The sequence below is a fragment of the Lissotriton vulgaris genome, chromosome 4_1 (genome assembly GCF_964263255.1).
Source record: "Lissotriton vulgaris chromosome 4_1, aLisVul1.2, whole genome shotgun sequence".
Lineage (NCBI taxonomy): Eukaryota > Metazoa > Chordata > Amphibia > Caudata > Salamandridae > Lissotriton > Lissotriton vulgaris.
Window position 1 is genome coordinate 222391458 of NC_141691.1, and position 14605 is coordinate 222406062.

The following is a 14605-nucleotide window of genomic DNA, read 5'->3' on the forward strand; positions in this document are numbered from 1 at the left end:
ATGCACGCTGGAAATAAAAGTGGTCACTTTGGTCAAACTTTCCTGCTTTTTTCTATATTTAATCCTCACAAAATTTAACAGCAATGACTGTCAAATAAGAAGTGTTCATTTAGAAATTAATTTTGAGTTTTTCAACAGGTCTTGTCTCCTAAATCAAAGATCCATGTCTCATAGTAACTCCCAACTGATAATATATATGTTTGGAAAACTTAAAAGAAATTGTATGCAAATTTATACTCACACCGGAGTAATCATCCTGAAACAAACTCAGCAAATAAGTTTGTGATATTTTAATTTAGGTCATGATCTGCAAAGCAATTTGAAGTCCTGTTTTAAAGATCATTTTGTGACTTGTGTTTGTTAGTTTGTCTCAATTTCACTGTTCTTTGGTTCCATCCACTATTGGTTTTGAAGTTCCAACTATCAACCTCACAGTTTATAGGACCTCACAAATTTCCTTTTGTACCTTGTTGCAGTATTAGCTTAATCGACTTGAATTAATATTATTCTCAACCACTAAATGCATAACAAATCCACTTTTTGCTGGAGTGTAACAGCATAGAAGCACACAATTCTGATTAAGTGTTTAGAGACCACTAGAAATTTGGTTCCAGGGTTGGACCCTGGAACCAAATGCAGCCCTGGAAAAAACATGCTAACCTTCCTCTCCCCTATTTCTTTCCATCGATCCATTAATTCTCGCTCCTTCTCTTCTCCCTTTGTCATACATCGCTGTCTCTCTCCATTCCTTCCTCGCTCGTCCCAAACCCCCGCCCCCCTGCCACAGACATCCTCCACCCCCACTTCTACAATTATCCTTGAGAAGCTGGGGAAATTGACATAGGACCCAGCAGAGAGCCTGGGCTTTCGAAACGAGCTTCTAATGGTTCCAGCTTCCGGGGAAGAATAGAAGATCATTCCAAACCTGTCTTTATCTTGCTAACTAAGCACAAAATTCCCACCAAATATAATGTAAATCTTCTTTCGGACAACAACTGGCGCGAGGAGTATTCCCAAAAGGCTGGTCCAAACAAACATTTGTGAGAATCACAAGTAAGATCCCAAAAATCTTGTTAATGCACTAGTGGTAAAGTAACATTGTGCCCCATATGGTATAAATTAAAGGACAATCATAAGGACTGGAACTAGAGTCCCTGAGCACCTTCATTCTTGTATGCTTGTTAAAATAAATGAAAATAGTCGAAAACGTGCAGTCAGTCTAGTGAGAACATTTGCCACTCATTGCTGAGTTCTTGCCAGTTTTGACTTCGAACTTACTTTCATGGATGACTGCACAAATTAATAACCCTTTTTGTTTTGCGGTCTTAAGTGTCTGTAGAAAAATATTTACTGCTAATCTCTTTATTGGTGATCTACATTGATTGACTACTGTCCAAACCCACTTTGGACAATTTCTGAATATCCATCACCAGCCGGGTCGATTCTTGATTGTCAGGCCTACATTTTGCCGACATTAAACCTAGCACTCAAACATTTTTAACTATTAATTTTTTTCTTGCATAACATGAGGGTTAATAAGCATAATCAAAGAGAAGCTGACCGCTTCCAGTCAAGAAATCCAACATGTTATTTTATGGCCTTCCTACAAAGTCTGCAATCTCAGGACCTGTACCAAATACAACAAAAGTATGCTTACTTCCGACACACCGTAGGCCAGTTACTGCCCTTGGTGAATTAATTTTATGCTGGTAGTGGACTGGTTAAATCGGTTACAAGGCACTTTGTATGCTCTTGCCCAATTGGTCTACTTAACAGCTCGCCTTGATCTATGTCTAACAATTTGACTCCTTAGTTGAGGAAGACCTTCACTGTAGAACACAGCTATTTATCAATTTACCTTAAAACTACTTGAATTTCATTTCTACATTACAGATGTCACTACTACATTAACTTAGTGTTATTTCAGTGATTCCAGGAACCCTAGGCAACCCTTATTATCTTAACTAACACATCTTAAAACAAAAGACAGTTTCTGTCAATACCCATCCTTTCACAGAAGGATGCAAAAGCAAGACAATTATCCTAAAGAACTCTATAGGGAGCAAGAACTATTCACTAGGGTGAATGCAAGATTACCAGAGAATGGGAGCTCTGGTATTAACATCACTTTGTAAATTGCCAGTATTGTCACTGGATTCCACACAATCTGCATAATGCATGTTAAAATTTGTGACACCTGGTCTAAAAAACTGGTATGAAACACAGGCTGCACAACAAACCTACCCAAGGAGGAAGCTGCTACACCGACTACAACATAAAACAATGATTCACTTTGGTATTATGAAAAATATATTTTTTGTATTCAGTGTCCAATCCATCCATGCACAATTTATGTTGATAAGGCACAGAGAAAAATATGAAAAATAATGCTATAATCAATGAAGCTTGTGTTAGTGGCAGAAACAACAGTGTTTGACGGTCTTGGTGATCAAATGGCTATAAACAAAGTGTGAATTTACAAGGTTTGCAAATCACCGTAGGAGAACTGAATTGCTAAGTCACAACCAAAATATTTAAGTAATCTCTCCCTGGTCTAAGTGCAATGGTGTCTATGGAATTTCGACAGTTTTGGATATTTAGAGGGTCATCATCAGAACATGAATTTCATAAAATATACCTAATGAGATTCTGCAAAACAAAAAAAACTGAAATATTGCATCAAATGTCAAAATAACAAATGTGGTCAGAAGACCTCCAGAAATAATGTAAAAAAGGGTCTGGAGAAAACCTGAAATACTAGGAAAGATTACAAAAATTGCCTAAATTACTTTCTCTAACACAGGGTTATTTATGTGCAAGTGAAACAGATGAGTAACAGACCACAACGCTCACTTAGGGGAGAAGTAATGTAGGTCAGGATGCAAGTTGTAAACACATTGTGGGATGACAATGCTGCATACATATTAATGAATTAAAGCTCACAAAATTGGAACTGCTGGGCATCAGTCTTCCAGAGCTAAAAAAAACTTTGAGAAAAATAAAATGAAAGCTGGAATTGTCAGCAGTGTCACCATCACTAATGTCAGTACAAGACTGGTGTGTGCAAGAGAAGCGCAAGCATTAGGAGCCATACTCAGTCATTGCGCAAAGGCATAAATTCAACCGAGCCGGATCCAAAGGGACTATCAATGCAGAATTATGGGCCTTAAAAATACGTATTAAAGAAAAAAAAGTGAGGGTAATCGTTCGTTCCAACGGTATTAAAAACCAGACTATGTCCGAGGGACAAAACGTATCAATATTGTGGGCCTATGTGCTTACATATTTGTTTACAGGAAGAAGGGGTGAGTTTTCTTTACCATCTAGAGTGCAAGGAGTGTGCAGCACTCTAGATCAGTGTTTCCCAAACTGTGGTCCGCGGACCCCCAGGGGTCCCTGACACTTTCCCAAGGGGGTCCGCAGGCAGCAGTTTAAAAAGCACTGCACTTGTAGGATTAGCAGTTTTAGAACAACAATAAAAGTGTCAAGATAACCCCAATGATTAATGTACCTGCTGGAGAGAGGTGAGAGTTTTGTCCAGTGGCAGCTTTGACTTATCTAATGTAGCACAGAGGGTTAATATGCCTACTGCAAAGAACGTGTACCATGCATTTTAAAAAACTGTATTTTATGTGCACAGGTCAGTGGATTTCTGCTTTTGTCACAGAGATTCTTTTGTTACTGTGCAATTCACAAGGGGCAATCGTAATCTAGCACAGTAACTCTCATCAAAGAGCTGCTTGCAAACTGCATGGTACAAGTTAGTGACTTATGTTTTTTCCCAGTCTATAATTATCCGGATGCTGTTAAAAAGGTTCATTTGGGTGGAAATACATTTTTAATGTTAAAGTCAATGCTAACCACTGTGTTGTGTTCTGAATCCTGAGTTTGTTCTTCACCAGACCAAGCACTCTATAAAAATGCCTACCAGTATGAATGACATGTGAATCCTACACCTTGTAGTCCCCTTTGCCTTATGTACCATTTTCTATACACTGATTTTCACGTATGATTCATTGTCTCTATATGTGTGTGATGTAAAGTGCTTTGACTTCCTACAATGGTATGAGAGAGATGCTATAAATCAAATGAAATACATTTGACAGAGGGGCTACGGAGAGATGAGAGGCCTTGTTTGAGGGTGATAATAAGGGAATCATTGAAGAACCCATACAAAGATTGTCGTATCCTGGTGCATAGGTAGGTCTTCATTTACTATTCTTTAAACGCTAATACAATCCATTATATAATGATAAATGTTTTTTAGACTGCACCAATGTTTCCTAAATTTTTTGGAAGGCGAGTCTCCCAAAGTCCCTTTTGTAGTGGTCGGGCTTAGTCACTGCACTTGGTGTTCACCACATAAGGACTGGTCTGAGAACATTTGCCAGGGCTTCTTTAGGTTTCCAGTTTGCCCCTGGCGGGAGCCTCGTACTGCGAAATACAAGCAACCATTCAAAAGTTAGTCTTGGAGATGCAGCACCAACCTTCGCATTAAAATGTTTTTTTTGTTGCAATTTCTTTCAATATAAAATACTAAGGGGATATTTACAATAGAATTGTCGGAGCATGTTAGCCTCCTTGGCTTAGCGACATGCTTTGCCACCTCAGAAACGCAGGGCTGCACCATATTTACAAGAATATGGTGCAGCCTTGTGTTTCCCCCTTCACTGGTGCTACACTTAGCAGTGTAGTGCCAATGCAGGCACCCTTGCACCATAGTGCAAGGGTGTCTGCGTGCAGGGGAAGATTGTTTATGTGCAGGAAGTTCCCACTTCCTGCACATGAACAATTCTGAAATGCCGTTTTGTCACTTCTATGTGTGCTGCCTAATGCAGCACACATCGGAGTTACAAAATGTATTTTTTTAAAGATTGTTTATGTGCTAGAAGGGCCAGCACATAACGCGTTTCTCCTCATTTTGTTTCACCAAGTTAAGACCAGGTTTTTCATGCTCTTAATCTTGGTGCTGCCTCCTATTTACGCTGCCCTTGTAAATAGAAGGCAGTATCAAAATCAATGGGTGTTGGGGTGAACAACCACCGCAACTCCCACGGCCACGCCCTAATTACAAGGTAGCACTAAGCCACATTAAGTGGCTTAAAGCTGCAGTGTAAATATGGCGAAGCCTCTATTGCCATGGGAACATCACAAAAATTGACGTTCCCATGGTGATATGGGCTTGTACATATGCCCTTAAAATCCTTAGTAATTTGAGTATTTGTTTTGTGTGCACCGATGTGTTTTTTTTTTCTCGAATTACTGTTATAATGTTTGAAAATTAAATCCTACAATTGCTTGGGGGTCCCCAGCTTCCATGGCTGACTAAAGGGGGGTCCTCCGGAGTCAAAAGTTTGGGAACCACTGCTCTAGGTGGTAGAGCTCGCAAGTGAACTGAAAATGCTGCAATCAATTTCTCCTGACCTCAAATCCATAGCTACATCACACCCCCAATAATTAAGCAGGGAAATACACAGAGTAAAACTGTTTGAAACTTAGGTTATGAAACTCATAGGCCATTTTGTTTCAAATGCGTACAATATTCTCGATACACAATACCGTAATGAAAAATTACCTTGCATGTTAAGTTGAAGAACATTTGTAAAGAAATCCTGACAGGTTATTTTTTTCATATATATTTTAAGGACTTCAAGACCTTGTAGTACATAAAGAATAAGAAGACTGTTTACAGCTCCTGCTTTGGAATTAATTACTTTGGAGAAATTCTGCACTGGATTGAGGTTTTGTTTCAAAGGCTGAGTTATTTGAAAGTTCAGATTCTAGGCTTAGTTACTCTGATTTTGATTCTAATCATACTGTTGTACCGCCAGATGTGATTGCTGTTAGCAATGCACAAGTGGCAGTGATTTTCATACTGCTTTAGTATATAAAAAAAAAGCTCACTGTGCATCTTGGTTGCAGCCAGACCTGAAATTGCTCCACAAAAGAAGTCACCAAACAGGCCAACAGCTAAAATCGGATTGTGCAAAATCCTTATGTACAACCTGGTGAAAGTTGGATTAAGCGTATTCAGGCTATCTGAAAATCTCTTAAAGACCACCTTCCTTGTGACATTCTGTAATAACTTTCCACTGGAAGCCTATATTTTGTACCATTAACCTTAGAGCCCTGTTTTATTACCCATAAACATACTGATTGGAGTGCGACTGATTTAATTAGTACGATGAGGTTAGTATCACTTCAGTGTTCTTTTCAAGAGATAGATTATCACTGTACGATCTACCCTATGTAAACATCCAGCACTTACGCTTCACTTGGCCTTAACCGGTAATACTGCCCAATAAAATCAATAGCGAGTTAAAAAGGTAAGCTACCGAAAATGTTTGGAAAATGACTAATTCATGTAAATATTTAGAAATGATTGTCCACCGCGGTCTTCTGAAATATTCTCAAAAGTTGGCATCCAGGGACAATATCAGGCTAGAAGGACCACTGTTAGTTGGGGGTAAACAGTAATGAAGAGAAAGTGTGAGGAAGAAATAGAATTGGGTAGAAAAAAAGAGGGTTTGAAAGAGTAAAAATCAGACCAGTGTTGCTCCTATTTTGAACAACATATAATTAGATTAGTCTTTACATTTCCATAGTAATCCAATGTTAAAAACTAAACCGCACAAAGGGCGCATGGTTTACCAATTCGACTTTACAACCAAATGAACAATACAAAGCCTTTAGCCGAAGTTAGATGTTAAAGCACAATGTAGTCTAAATCCAAAACGGACGTTTTATTATGTAAATAGCATGCCTACTGCCCCAAATCCCAATCACATTGTTTCCCCACCATTTTGACAGAATTACAGATTTAGTGGGCACTATTGCTTCAAGGCCCTGCCTCCTTCACAACTAAGCTCTTCATAACACCCTGTGATATGGAAAAAAACACGGAGCACAGTGAGTCCAGTATCCAAAGTAATATACTTTCTTATTCACAATGAGTTGTGTGCTTTACCGTCAAGTAAGCGACTAGCAGAGAATGATGCTCTGCTGGCCAAGAACGCCTTCTACAACACGCACGTTGGCTGCCCCCACACACTCTGAGCGCAGAAATTTGCTTTCCTGCCGATCATTGTAATCTGTGTATTTTTGAGGACTTCTACTGTGCCAAGCGGTGCTGTTCAGCGTGAGAACAGTGAGGTTAGGACAAGTTTTAAAGTGAGGCTTGCAAAAGCAAGATTGTTAACTGCAATCTGGAAACCAACAGTTCCCTCTGTCTAGCACTCAAGGCACCAATCAAAGCTTCAGGGCTCAGTGAAATGGACAACATACTGTCAACACAACTCCTTTGCAATTCAGATAGTCCTGACTGCAAGACTGCACATCACATATTTTGCAGATTGCGCCTACTTTCAACCATATCGCCATTAGAAGCTTCAAGCGGTAACTGCATCCCTAATGGACGATAACATGTAAAAGCAAGATACAAGGGTATGGAGCTGAAAGAAACCTCAGCTGAAGTGATAAACACCCAGGGAGACTGTATGCTTGTGCAATGTAACTGATGCTCTTGTAAAAGCGCTTGAATACCTACGGCTCGAGTTTGCGCTAAATAAAAATGGTGAAAAAAATGAAAAGGGTCACTTAATCTTCCCCTGCCTACATAAAATGAATGTGTCCTTGTGTAATGTAACAATAATGTAACAAGCGGACATAGAGAACGGGAGAAGCAGACAGAACCAGCTACAAAAGATGCACTGTGTAGGGTGGCTCAACAAAATAAACAACAAATAGCTCCTATAAACGCGAGGAGAGGGAGGACAACATTTTGGGCCATGCTTCAGGGGACAGTTACATGCAAGAAGAGGGAAGTGCGGACCGCAAAGCGGACCAGCAGGAAGCAAGCAATCCAGGGTGGCTTTGAAATCCACCAAGGGCAAGTAATGGGAGGCCTCAAAGCCCACTAACAGTAAGCAACATGTCTCTCCGTGACAGCGCAAGCGCAGTCTAGGCGAATGCTAAAAAAAGACTGACGCTGCAACAAATACACTTAGGCTGATAAAATCCTTTGAGTGGTGAGATTTGGGCCCAAGCTAGAATACGGAGGTACACAAATGTGGGGGTCACAATAAACAAAGATCTGTGTAATCCAAGAAACCCCTCTCTTCACTCCATTGTGAAAATATACATTATACTGTTATGAGTAGGAGTTACAGAGTGCTGTAACTAGGATTACTACTTACTAGAGGTAATACCAATTTCCCTACGGTGTAAAAAAAAAAAAGGCCTGCAACAATGCCAGACCAGCAAGTCATTTTCTTCAGAGTACGACAAATACTAACTCCCTTTCTCCAAACAAACAAGTGCATCACCCCAGAGCAACGAGATACAGTTGCAAAGTGCCCGACTACACTAATTAGTAACGATTGAGTTTCAAAGATGACTGGACCTAACGAACAGTAAATCCAGGGCTAAGAGAATAGAGGGATACGTTTTAGAAGGTGGAAGCACATGGAGGAATCTTCCACTTCCAGTCACTTATTAAAATGTTTATTTGACGTTGAGATTAACAATTCAGCTAGGAATATTAATTCTTTCGACCTTACTTTACCCTCCTCTTTAGCCTTCATGGGGACAGAAACCACTTTTCAAATTAACAATTAGCATTATAGTGCAAGGGGAAAAAAATGAGGAAAGATGCAGGAGTGGAGATGTGGGGTAGGATAGAAGAGAGAAGGTAAGACACGAAAAACATACTTACATGTGAAATGGGACCAGATTGTGGTACATAGGGAGAAGAGCTAAATATAAGCAGAGAAAGTATAGGAAAGAAAAATGAAGGAGCAAAACAACAGAGGAAGAGGAAACTAAGAAGAGCAAAGTGACCCAGTAAAATTGAAAAAAGGAAAGAGGTGAAGAAGATTCTAAAAATATAGAGGGAAATGTAGGAAGAGGAAGGAACTGAGAGGGGAAACCGAGAGAGTAGTGGCAGATAAAGGAGAGAGAGAGAGACAAATTCACAGAGATGTGTAAAAGAATGGTAAAATACCAGGTACATGGACAACAATATGGATGCAACTAAAAGGCACCATGCAAACTGAAATATGATGCTCTTAAAAATGCCTCAACACCCTACAAATTGACTGGAATCCACACAGTATCAACAAGGGTGGCTTTTAACAATCCCACATACAAAAAACGTATGAATTTCTTTAATCATTTACAATTCCAGTTAACAATATAAACACGCATACTGCAGAGCACTGTGATGTCTGTGGTGTGTGTGGTTATCGTTTCTGAAGAAAAACACTGTTTAATAATAATATCAGTACAACGGAGCCTAGGTTTTGTAATAGGTTTTGTGACAACCAGTACAATCTTCTTCCCACTCAAAAAGTATTAAAGAAAAAAACAATATAACATCAAGAAATTTCCAATTCTTGTAACACCAAACCTGAGTATATCTTCAAAGGGGTTACAATTTCTAAAGACAACAGCCACGTTTAACACATTAATAAACGATAGGCCAATCACTGGATATGGTACGCTTTTCTTTTGGTTACTCATGTCAACTACAGCAGAAAAAAGCAACAATATGTATTTGCTGATTATGCACAACAGAAAATGTATCAGTGATAGGGAAACGTCCTTCCCAATTAGCAAGTCAAGATTTATTTCAATAAGCAAACTTCTCCTTTGGATACATTTCCCCAAAAATCTCGTCCTCTCATGTAGGTTTGTGTACAAGATCGAAGCCACACAGACCCCCTAGATTTGTGTGCTGTCTAAAGAATGAAAAATTGTAGATTCAATACATTAAGGAATCACTGTCAAACCAGCTGAGAAAAGATTCCATCAGAACATGACAGATGGGCCATCTTCTTGCAAGACCACCCTGAAAATTGCCTGGGCTTTTTCATGAAGTCTACCAAATGATGAAACAAATTGCGCTTCTGCTATCCAGGAATACCTCAGGGTGCAGTTAGGGTCCAAACAAGTATTTCATTGGGTTCTTGGAGCATAGGGATACCAAATGTGCAATTCTTCCATTGATGTGTGAATTCCACTGGCACCACAACCAAACAATGATTGCTAATGTTTTACAAAGGTCTGAGGGACCCATTCAGGGAAATATAATAGAGACTGAGAGAAAAAGACGTGAGAGCTTTGAGAAAAATTTAATTCTTTTTTAATTTTCTCCCAGCACCCCATTGTCCTGAAAGAAACCCCATTGCTGTATTTTCTCGTGAAAGAGCATGGCAGCACTGTTCGCTCTTCTAATCCAGAGCTATGTCCGACATGATATCATAAGGAAAGGCTTATGCTACTCTATGTTGAGGGTCCCAAATAGAGGGGGGTGGGGGGCGACAGAGGTCCGAAACCTATCTAGAAAAAACAGGCATACCCGCCATCAGAGAGCTATCCATCAACACTGTTAGGACCAACGGAGGGGCAGTACTGACACAGTAGGGGATCAAGATCTCTAAAAACATATTGCTAAACCCCTTTTATTAAGAAGACATGCGCACACATCTCTACACCACTGAAAAACAGGCTTTGTAGATGCACACTAAGGTCGGGAAGGATGTTGTGAAATATTTTACACACCTGTAAGGGAGTACAAGTATATGTTTCAACTGTAAAGAAACTACTTTGCAAAATAAACTTAAAAACCATACAAAAAAAAAAAAAAGAAGAGGATAGACTAAAAATACTGTCCCATCATTGACAAATGCAGTAGTTGCTTTCACTGGTTGGATATGATGGAGAGCGCTTTACAATTACATTTAAAAATGTGTAAGCCTAAACAGTATTGCAAAAAAAATGTTATAAAAGGCAACAACAAAAAAATCTTCTATTAATATTATTAAATTAAAAATATGAGGATTGCATGAAATCTTTACAGAGACAGAACAGGTATTCTTCTCAACACATGACAAATCTGAATGCCTAAACTGATTTTACATCGTTTTATTGGTTTATTTACCCAACATTCTATGTGACTATTACTAAGCAAACCAACAACCCACCATCAGTCTAACAATATTTATGCATTTTCATTCCGATTAGAAAAGCTTAAGAAATGTACTAGAGAAGGAATGATAGTCTGTCTACATGACAGTATGAACATTCTAAAACAAAGATGCATTACTTTTTACAAATGGGAGTTTCCTCATTTTATATTTTACAGGTACCAAAATGTAATGAACATTTGCAATATTGATGTCTTAAATAAGTCGTGTCCACACTTCATAAAATACACTAAAGTGTTATTTTTTTACTCTTCAGTAAAAAAAAAAAAAACAACCAGATCACTGTCCTTTATATGACTTTCCAATGAAAAAAGCCTCTGTTTTAAGACTCTGGGTAAAGGTTGCCTAAACCGCCTTTACACATGGTAGAAGACAAAGTATCAGTTTTGCTGATCAAATTGCTCACATATACATAAATTATTAAATTAACAATTTTCAGTCAGCAGCAAGAAGCCTCCCCTTAAAATGGTATAAATATGAAACCAAAGCACCATACAAACCTAAGCATTCTACAGACCGCATTTCTAATACAAGACACTGAGCGGGAGTCCTAACACACCCCTGGTGCTAGAAACAATGCTTCAAGATATGTTTTTTACGCCTAGACGTTTCAGTGCCAAATTATGTTCGCACACTCAAAAATCAGAGCAGCCCAAATGTCCCATCACGTGAATGCACAGAGGTTGTTCAATCAATGAGCAAGCTAATTTATTTTCTATTAAAACCTGGAGTCGTTTTTTTTTTTCATGAACGAAAATAAAAAGTTGATCGTACTAGCCCTTATGTATCCATTGCAACATTTGTTTTGATACTTTGGTTAGAGTGAGTAGCCGTTTCATACAAGCATTAAAAACAAGTGCCAAATACAGATACCAATAAAAAATATTTTTGTCTTACTAGGATACAATGGTTCAGCATTAAAGTGCTAATAAGATGGGGGAGTATGTCTGAAACACAAGTGTTCCGAAATCAATAGTTGCATAAGTTTTTATCTAAACAATAATTTAACTCTTCCTCCCATTTTTGTTTTCATTGAATTTGTACTATTTCAACACGTGTTTCAGTATCAGTCGAATTAATGAAAAAACAAGCCCATTTCTCATTCAGAAAGGATCTTCTGAATCTCTGTAAACGTTGCAGTATTTCCAAACAAACAAAATGTCCTTATTTAAAAGCTAGGTTTGAGGACGTGGAGGGCACAAAATCTTTATTTCCCTTAAAAAAAATAATAATAAAAAGATCATTTCGCAATCCATGTTGAATAAGTAAAATGAATCTAAATGTTGGCTTTGTTTCAGCTCTTAAGCAGTTCAGTATGATTCTGGTATAACAAATTCGAATTCTGTACTGCAGTCAGATGTGCTTGATTTAGGAATGTGTTGCCCTCCATGTGGTTCGAAAGCATCTTCCCAGTTCATAGGCTTTGGAGGAGAGCTGGACTTTTTTTCCTCTGAAGTAGCCTCTTCTTTTACTTTGTCAACGTTATAAACAACTCCTGCATCATTCCTCTCAGGAGCGCTGCTTGAAGGATCTGGATTCGCATTGTGAGCATAATTATATGGTCTAATTGGCAAGCTCTTGCATGGGTGAAGATGATAAATCTTAGGGTCTCTGGTAGGGTCTAGATTATGGACTGACCTGATATGCGCAGTCATAGCTTGATAGTTGATAAACATTTTACCACATGTCAAGCACTGATACCTTTTCTCCCCTGTGTGGAGAATTTCATGCTTTGTACGGTATTCTGCCATAGGAAAGACTTTCTCACAGTAATGACAAGGATATTTCTTTTCCCAAGAATGACAATTATAATGTCTTTTCAAGCTCGTTAGACCCTCATAGGATCGCTTACACACAATGCAAATATAGTAAACCTTTCCATCTACACTGAGCTCATAATGGTCTTCATGTTTTATTTTCACACGTTTGCTGTCTGGAGAACCATCAATCGATCTGGGCAGCTCAACCGCACCATCGTCTTCATCAGGGTCCTCCTTAATTGGAATGACAATGTCATATGTATCTTCCCCAATGTTGGCGTAAACCTTGCAACCAGTTGATAGTCCTCCAATATCAGTTGGAGTATCTAACGTTATGATTTTCTTGCCATCCATGATGTGCTGAGACACTGTTCCTGAATCAACTAAGCAGTCTTTGCTATTTTCAGGATGAATATTTTTTATTTTTATTTTTAACTCTCCTGGTTTGGAGATGTTTTTCTCAGTAAACGTTGCCATTTGTGGGCTCTGAAGTCCTAGCCCATTGAAACCTGTCATTTTCTCTATGTTTGTGCGATTAATAAAAGGGGTCAATGACACATCAGAGCTACTGGCACAACTATTAGGAATAAATATAGGTTTAATTGAAAAGTTACTATTAATTGGTAACTGCTTTACAACCATACTAGTTGTAGGAACAAGGTTTTGCCAGGATAAGTAGTTCGTTCCAGATGAATTAAACGGATTTTGGCTTAGCAGCAGTGTGCTAGGCATCACATGATTTTGAAACGGGCCAAATGTTGCAACACTAGCTGGCTTTTGAATAGGGCTTGATAAATTGACAGATGAATTTGGTTGTGCTGGTATAGTACCCTCTGAAGGTAAGTTGCTCGAAGACTTTGAAGGAGACTCAGCAGAAGCGCTACTGTTGGTCAGCTGTTGGGTGGGCACTTCAACTACATCTGGGCTGGTACTTTTTGGTGTTATTTCCATACTGTTTAATCCAGTTAACTTGGGTGGTACAAGTTCGGAACAAAAAATGACATCATCATCATCAGTGTCTTTTCCTTTATCCTCACATTCACTGTGTTTATCTGGTCCTTTGACATCTTCATTGGAAGTGACAACTGCCTTGGGTACAATAGGTTCTGTACTTATATAATTCTCTTTAGTGAGTACATCTTTCGCAGGGGCCTCTATGGCACTCTTATCAACATCAAGGACATTTTTGTTCAAATTAGAAGATGAGGCTTCCACACAGTTATTCTTGGCACAACCTCCCATGTTTTTTACCTGGGACAAAGGAATTCCAAGATCTGCAATAAACTTAACTCCCAATATTTTTCCGGAATTTATCAACTCTTCCAGGAGATCGGAGCGGACGCGGACAAGTTTGGAACTGTAAATGTAGTTGAGTATTTCTTCAAAAATCTCAGCTCTAACAATATTCAGTTCCACAACTTGACTTGGAACAGAAAACAGATGGTGAAAGTATGTGCTTGATGCTGAAAGAATATTTCTGTGGGCTCTAAATTTTTTGTCCTCCACGACTACAGTGACATCACAAAAGATTCCTTCCATACGTTGCTCATTTAAAGACGTCAAAAGTGCACCAGAGTACTGGGTATCTGTGACTGAAATCAGCTTTCGTCTCTCCATGCCTATAAAGCGGAGGAAAAAAAAGTGAACATTACCGATTTGGATTCAATAAATGTTACATTATTTACATAATAATATATATATATATATATATATATATATATATATATATATATATATATATATATATATATATATATATATATATATATACACATATACACAATATCTTACAAGCTACAGAATCATTGAGCTCTACAGCAGGATGGGTTCGCACGCATTATTACGTCCAACTCTTCTAAC

General features: G+C 38.6%; 2 protein-coding genes across 15 annotated transcripts in view; both read right to left on the reverse strand.

The window, feature by feature from the left end:
- LOC147718587 (transcriptional regulator Kaiso-like) overlaps window positions 1-14605 on the reverse strand; it is a 368583-nt gene that overhangs the window by 180092 nt on the left and 173886 nt on the right. For 7 of the 14 annotated variants that reach the window (XM_086918529.1, XM_086918532.1, XM_086918530.1 and 4 more), the window contains one exon: window positions 10909-14364. The exons of the other annotated variants lie outside the window; for them this stretch is intronic. In XM_086918529.1, coding sequence (XP_086774655.1) covers window positions 12296-14362 — 2067 coding nt within the window. In that variant the 5' untranslated portion in view covers window positions 14363-14364 and the 3' untranslated portion in view covers window positions 10909-12295. Of the gene's footprint in view, window positions 1-10908; window positions 14365-14605 lie in introns of those variants that run through there. 14 annotated transcript variants of the gene reach the window in all.
- Window positions 1-14605, reverse strand: part of LOC147718588 (transcriptional regulator Kaiso-like) — a 189294-nt gene that overhangs the window by 7686 nt on the left and 167003 nt on the right. The window lies entirely within an intron of this gene.